The sequence below is a fragment of the Hoplias malabaricus genome, chromosome 2 (assembly GCF_029633855.1).
Source record: "Hoplias malabaricus isolate fHopMal1 chromosome 2, fHopMal1.hap1, whole genome shotgun sequence".
Lineage (NCBI taxonomy): Eukaryota > Metazoa > Chordata > Actinopteri > Characiformes > Erythrinidae > Hoplias > Hoplias malabaricus.
This window is the reverse complement of record NC_089801.1, coordinates 62,147,890-62,155,144: the sequence shown is the minus strand read 5'-3', so window position 1 is coordinate 62,155,144 and position 7,255 is coordinate 62,147,890. Positions and strand designations below refer to the sequence as shown.

General features: G+C 41.0%; 1 protein-coding gene across 1 annotated transcript; it reads left to right on the top strand.

Moving 5' to 3' along the window:
* Positions 1 to 362: 362 nt before the first annotated feature.
* LOC136674493 (adhesion G protein-coupled receptor E1-like) lies at positions 363 to 6,769 on the top strand. The gene is made up of 6 exons (XM_066650499.1): positions 363 to 399; positions 2,098 to 2,291; positions 3,015 to 3,244; positions 5,737 to 5,803; positions 6,007 to 6,279; positions 6,639 to 6,769. The coding sequence occupies exons 2-6, from the start codon at positions 2,136 to 2,138 to the stop codon at positions 6,696 to 6,698; spliced, it is 786 nt and encodes a 261-aa protein (XP_066506596.1). The 5' UTR covers positions 363 to 399; positions 2,098 to 2,135; the 3' UTR covers positions 6,699 to 6,769.
* Positions 6,770 to 7,255: the final 486 nt, after the last annotated feature.

Sequence of the window (7,255 nt, the reverse complement as noted above, 5' to 3'; positions counted from 1 at the left end):
TTTTTATTGTTTTGTTTTTGTGAATATAAGTTCTTTGCGTGTATGTCCACCTCATCTTCCTGCTGAGCCATGAGTTATCTTCATACATGTAGTGTATAATTAAACTAGAGTATAGTACAGCTGTGTACTAGGAACCTTAACTAAAAGTGCAGTGGTGCTGTAATTTTTTAATTTCTGAGACTTTAACATATGCAATTATATATACAGAATAAAACTTTAAAGAAAGACCAAGATACATTGGACTAACAAATTATTTCCATTTGTTCTTTGGCTAGGACACTGTAGATTATTATATTAAATTATGTAGGATCAGAGACACTGGGGCCAGCAATTGTACTCTCATCCCTGCTGACAGTAGAAGCAGTCTGTGCCACTGTTCTTCACTAAATGTCCCTGAAGGTAAGAGTCTAACAGGTGAGCCCATGGCCCATATAGTGAGGTTTATAATCAGATTATAGCCAGGCCAGATAAGCGTTGGGTTAAACTGACAAAAGTTTACAAAAGAACAGGACAGTGCATATGTCACAAAGTTTGTAGACACTTTCTCACCCAACACTTCAAAAAATAAATAAAGATTAACAGTTGCTTTGTCCCTTTTTGCTGTTGGAACATTGCTGTAAGAATTTGATTGCATTCCATCATGACAGCATTACTGACGTTAGATACTGGTAGTTGATTAGTTCTAATTAATTAATTAATCATAACAACACTCATCATAACATAAGTTACTGGATGGAGCTCCATCACTCCAGAGAATGCAGTTCCATTGCTCCAGAGCAAAATGATGGGGGGCTTTATGCCCCTCTAGTCTTAGCTGTGGCACTGGGTATGGGGTAGTTAGACACAGGCTTGCCTGCTCTAGTTTGTCCCAATTTATTGGCTTCTCTATGGATATTAAACTTTGGACTGTTAAAGACCCGTGCCAACAATGAGTGCATCTTAAAGATACTGGAAATTTAGTTGTTTGTACAGATTATGGATGGAGCTCCATCATTCAGTTTCACCTCTCCACAGCACAGTGCTGGGTGGTACATTTGTCTACTTTACAGTAACTGAATTCATGAATTTTATGAGGTGTCTACCGGTGTGTGTATGTATATTATTATTGTTGTTGTTTTGTTGCCCATTTTCACCCTCTTCTTCAATGGTCCAGACCCCCACAGGACCCCAACAGGGCACGTGTGATGTGGTGGTGGATCATTCTCAGCGCAGCAGTGACACTGACATGGTGGTGGTGTGTTAGTGTGTGTTGTGCTGGAGTGAGTGGATCAGACACAGCAGTGCTGCTGGAGTTTTTAAATCCCTCAGTATCACTACTGGACTGAAAATAGTCTTCTGAACAAAAACATCCAGCCGACAGCATCCTGTGTCACTGATGAAGGACTAGAGGACAACCACCACACACTGTACAGCAGCAGATGAGCTACTGTCTCTGACTTTACATCTACAAGGTGGACCAACGAGAGAGGAGTGTTTTTGGAGGGCAGCTGTGGCCTTGATGTTAGAGAAGCAAGTTTGAGGCCAATGTGTCGATGGTTGAATTCCCAGGACCGGCAGGAAAAATTAATCCATGAATGAAGTGCCCTTGAGCAAGGCACCTAACCTTCAGGTTGTTGTGTGTTCACTTCACATAGTGTGGTTACACTACCATGGATGGATTAAATGCAGAGAGGAATTTCCCTTAAGGGGATGAATGTGACACTTCTCTTCTTCTAACAAAGTGGACAGTGGGTGGACAGAGTATTTAAAAACTCCAGCAGCACTGCTGTGTCTGATCCACTCGCACCAGCACAACACACACTAACACACCACCAACATGTCAGTGTCACTGCAGCACTGAGAATGATCACCCAGCCAAATCATACCTGCTTCATGGGGGTCCTGACCATTGAAGAACAGGGGGAAAGGGGGAAAATAAAGTATACTGGACTACAGATAGACTACAGTCTGCAATTACAAAACCACAATTCCAGTTCTCAGATTTTCTCTCATTGGACATTGAGGCTTTCAATAACTGTATATTGTAAATGTTAATATGTATGAAACTATATGCTGAACTGATCCTCTTGTGACAACAATGTATGCATTTTGCTCCAGTTCCAAAATCACTTTTAAAATTGTATACCGCTGTGGCGATGCCAGTGGGGATGGTGTTCCTGAGCTTGACTCTGCTGACCTGTGCTCTATTTCGACATCAACTGAATGTAAACAACGTGGTTCTGGTTAACCTCTGCATAACCCTTCTGCTGACCAACCTTCTCCTTCTGCTCAGTCAACAATCCACTGAACATGTAAGTACATGTCTCACTATCCAACACCATGACATCTGCAGAGTCATCCAGTGATATTTCATCTTATGTCCACTCAGAGTCCATTGTCTTTGGTGGTCATAATGTGTCAGGATTGGAGGCTTTCTTCCTAAAAGAATCAGAATAAATCAATATTTCACCAAGATTATTGCACATAAAGGGAATGTGTACTGGTAAATGTGCACAGATGCCTTACCACTCCGAACAAATAAGTACAAAGAATATATAAATAAAAAACTTTAAGGGACCTGAAGGGAAATTTAAAAACTCCAGCAGCACTGAGTCTGATCTTATTGGGGCTTCTGATCAACTCTGGTCAGAATGAAGCAGTTACAGAAAATGGGTGAATGAGCACTACGGTACATAGCTCTGGATCAAACCCACCTCCTTTTTTCCTGTGCTGAGGTTGAAGCAAATGTGTCTGACTGAAATAGATGTTCAGCAAGAGTGAAGACCAAATAAAATACAGTTATTACACACATCAACCATAAAGACACTGGTATGTGCAAAATAAAAATAAGGCAGGGGCCAATTTAATGTTCATGTGCATTTGACTTGAAAATATGATATTGACACACAAAGTCACTAAACAATTCCTTACAAAAATCATGAGTGAAATGTGTCAGAAACCTGTTTTATCTGTAAGGTTTAAAGCTGTGTTAGGATGCAGATGGTCTGATTGTGAACCTCTCTGCCTCTCTCTAGTTGGTATGTGCAGTGGTGGCAGGATTCCTGCACTTCCTCTTCCTCTCTGCATTTGTGTGGATGCTGATTGATGCGGTTCTGCTTTTCATTTCTGCAAAGAACCTCACAAAGATCAGAACCAATCAGGAGGTGCTTAACTGGAAAACTGCAATTCTGATTGGATATCTGATTCCTCTGATTGTGGTGGGCGTGTCTGATGCAGCTGTGCATAATGGATACAACAGCACTGCGTAAGTATGGGGCAGTAAGGCAGGGTTTTATCGGGTAGAGGGTGGGCTCATATAATACAAACTAATAAAGCTAAGGTTTAGCAAAAGAGTGTAGCACATATAAATATTATGTAACATTTCCACAAGGGCCACTCTGTTTTGAAAAAAAAAAGGTGCTATTGCTGTAACAATTAGTGACCATGTCTACAGCTGCCAGGCCATATTACAGTCCAGAACTGCTCTGAACATGTGCTGCTGGAGAGAATAAGTGAACTCTGGTTACTACAGGGACCAGGCCATCAGCCTTTGGTGTCAGAGGCTCGGGGGAAGGGACACTGTAAATAGTGTCCTGTTTCCTCATGCAGAAATGTTTCCTCATATGACTCCAGCAGGATTCCCAGACTTGGACTACCCGGACTTGGGGATCTATGTTTTAAGGCAAACCTTGCCTGTGTGCTTACATAAACAGCGTGCTAGAACTCTGTTGGTCTAAATACTGCTCTCCGCAAGTGAGATTTTGATGATTAATGGCGATGGTGGGGAAAGCTGCCGGACAGACCTGGTAAGCCCAAACATATAATGCTGGTGTGTTTGGAAAAGCTGGCAGAGGACTCTGTCCAGATGGCTTTAAACTCTTATCTCCGAGAGAAATTCTCACATGTTCTGAAGGAGGTAGGAGGAATGGAGTCTGAATGGACCCTGTTCCGGACTTCCATTGTGGAAGCAGCTGCATATAGCTGTTGTCAAAAGCTTGTCGGTGCCTGTTAACGCAGTAACCCAAGAACCCGTTGGTGGACACCGGGGGTGAGGGAAGCTGAACTTGGCTGGCTCGGGGATCTCCCGATGTTGCAGATGGGTACAGGCAGGTGAAAAAGGCTGCAGCCATGGCAGTTGCAGAAGCAAAATCCAGAGCATGGGAGGGGTTTGGAGAGGCTAGAGAGAATGACTTCCAGGCGGCTTCAAAGAGGTTCTGGTAACCACTCTGACAGCTCAGAAGGGGGAGAGGGGACACTGTCCAAGGTGTGCTTAGGAAGGATGTTAAAACTCTAAACTTGACTGAGCGTATGGTCGGCATTGGAAGGAGCACTTTGAGGAACGCCTAAGCCAGAAAGACATGGCTCCTGGACAGGAGGTAGGGCCAGAAGTGTCTGGGGTGTCAGATTCCATTTCTTTGGCTGAAATCACTGAGGAGGTTAGAAAGCTTTGCAGTGGCAAATCACCGGGAGTGGATGATATTCATGCATAATTACTGAAGGCACTTGGTACTGTGTAGTCTTGGATGACATGCTTTTCCAATAGTGTAAAACTTTAATATGGATTGACAAAAGGGGGTGGTGGTTCCCACTTTTAAAGAAAAAGACTATGTGTGCCAATTATCATGGCATCACATTTCTCAGCCTCCCTGGGAAAGTCTATGCAAAGGTGCTGTAAAAGAGAATCCATCCAATAGTTGAACCTAGGATTTTGGAGGAACAATGCAGATTTCGGTCAGTCTATGTACCCACTCTCACTTATGGTCATGAGCACTGGGTAATGACCGAAAGTATGGGATCGGGGATACAATGAGCTTTCTTAGACGGGATGCTGGGCATACTCTCTGTGATCAGGTGAGGAGCTCAGTGACTAGGGAGGAGCTTGGAGTAAAGTCGCTACTCCTTTGTGTTGAGAGGAGACTGTTGAGGTAGTTTGGGCATCTGATGAGGATGCCTCCTGGACGCCTCCCACTGGAAGGAGGCCCGGCCGTAGACCCAGGACCCACTGGAGGGATGTCTGGGCTTCTTTGCTCGCCCTGTTGCCACAGCAACCCTGAAATGGATAAGCGGAAAAGATGATGATGATTGTTTAAAACAAAAGTTGGTTATATACTGGTCAAAATATCTTAGGAAATACAGCTGCAGTATAAACAAAGTTGTTATTTAGTGATACACTCTGTTGCCAAATTTCACCCATGAAACACATCTAAATGGGGAAGGTATTTTGTAATTTTCTTTCTGCATTCCATCTGCAATACAAATGGAATGATTTATGCTCAAGAATAGCTAGATACTTTTCTTTAAGGTAGGTGGGCAAACTAGCTTATTAGCGCCATACTTACAAAGAAAGAGTGAGATTACAAAGTGAGAGTGAATGATGAATTACTTTTTTCCAGCACTTTAAGATCTTGTTGGATAGATGCAGGTTTCAAATATATTAAAAAAGGTTGAGATAAACTATATGAACACAAGTCTTGGGACAGACCACCTTATCATTGACTTCAGGTGTTTCTTTCAGTCCCATTGCCCTAAGTGTATAAAATGAAGCACCTAGTCATAGTCTGCCTTTCTAAATATTTGAGAAAGAACGGGTTGTCCTAAAGACTTCAGTGAATTGAAGTGTGGTATTGTAGTTGGATGTCACCGTTACAACAAGTACATTTGTGGAAAAATCATCACTCTATGATGAACTGTGATTTGATGGAGTCTGGACACTGCTGGGTGGATAGCAACATTGTTTATGCAGACATGTCTCCTCAGGTGCTGGCTTAATGAGAACACAAGCTTTTCCTGGAGTTTTTATGGCCCTGTCTACTTCATTCTTGCTGTAAGTATGGTATGATGAGGAAAGGAGTTCAACAAAATGTTCATTTGATGAAATGACAACATAGTGGCTCAGCACTTGCAAGGTTAAAAAGTATACAGACACTTTTTTAAAGTATACAGACAAAATTCTGTGTTTATCATTCAAGAAAATATTATATAATTATTTTACTGATTTTTCATTCTCACTTACTTTGCCCTTTACAGTTAAACATGACCCTCTTTGTTGGCATCTTTGTCATCATTGCCTTCACTCTGAAAAAACTCAACAGTAACATCTTGAAGAAGAGGCAGACTCTGGCTGATAAGAAACTCATTATAAGCATCCTGTTTAAAACCATGGCCAGGTTTTTCACCCTTGGTTGCCCCTGGATTTTGGGATTGATCGTGTTCAAAAAGGTGGAGTACAACAGCGTTGTGATCTTCATCTCTCTGCAGGGCGTCTTCATTTTCCTCATCCACTGTGTCTTCAACCGAGAGGTCAGTCAACATGAAGACATCCACACTCACAATAATCCCTTACAAAACAGGTACCTACTAACATCTCACAAAGAAGGGCTTGGACACTGGCCATTTATCATTTGGTTCTTGTGAAGTGAACCTGTTATTAACTATTATCTGTGAAACAACTTAAAGACATCTTAACAATTTAAAGAAAAATCACATAGTTACAGTTATATAATTATATGAGATTTTTATTCTTTATCATTAGACCACAAGAACTGACATGACCAACACAGGCAGAAATTAAAGTGTGCACTTGTTTTAATGAGCTGTGAAACAGGGCTCCATTCTTTACCTGAAACATCCTCATTAAACCTCTTATTTTCCACTCGCAGGTGAGGCAGCAGTGCTGGAGGTGGATACTGACTCTGATTTTCTGCAAAAGGCCTGTTTAACAACGTCTAGATGTCAGACACTAGAACTTCCCATACACTAACTAAAATAACCTCTAAGATAATGAGTTAACATATTGAGATTTAAACTTTCTTTTGATAATACTAACATTTATGTTCTAAGTAAGAGTATATTTTCTTTATGTAAATGTAACCAACAGTAGATATATTTATATCAGTTTATAAGGGAAAATTGTTTCAGGTGAATAGGTTTTGTTAAATATCTTATTGTGATTTTCTGATAAACAACTAGATTTAAACAAACTGCTTTCATGTAGTGAGTTTGGTGAATTCCGTATCAGCTGTTGCTATTAGTTGCAGTACAGAGCTCAGTGATTTTCAGCATGACTGTCGAAAGACGACACCAAATCTGTTCATCACAGTTCTACCATTTTAACACTTATATGAATTATGATTATTTGAAATAATTGCTATTTCAATCATATTTGAGTTAAGTTGTTATTCAGTGTAGGCTTTATTTGTGCACAAAATGAACTTTTGTTTTACTTATTTTAAACTATGTGAGAGAGTAGTAATTACAAACCTATGTACTAGCTGCA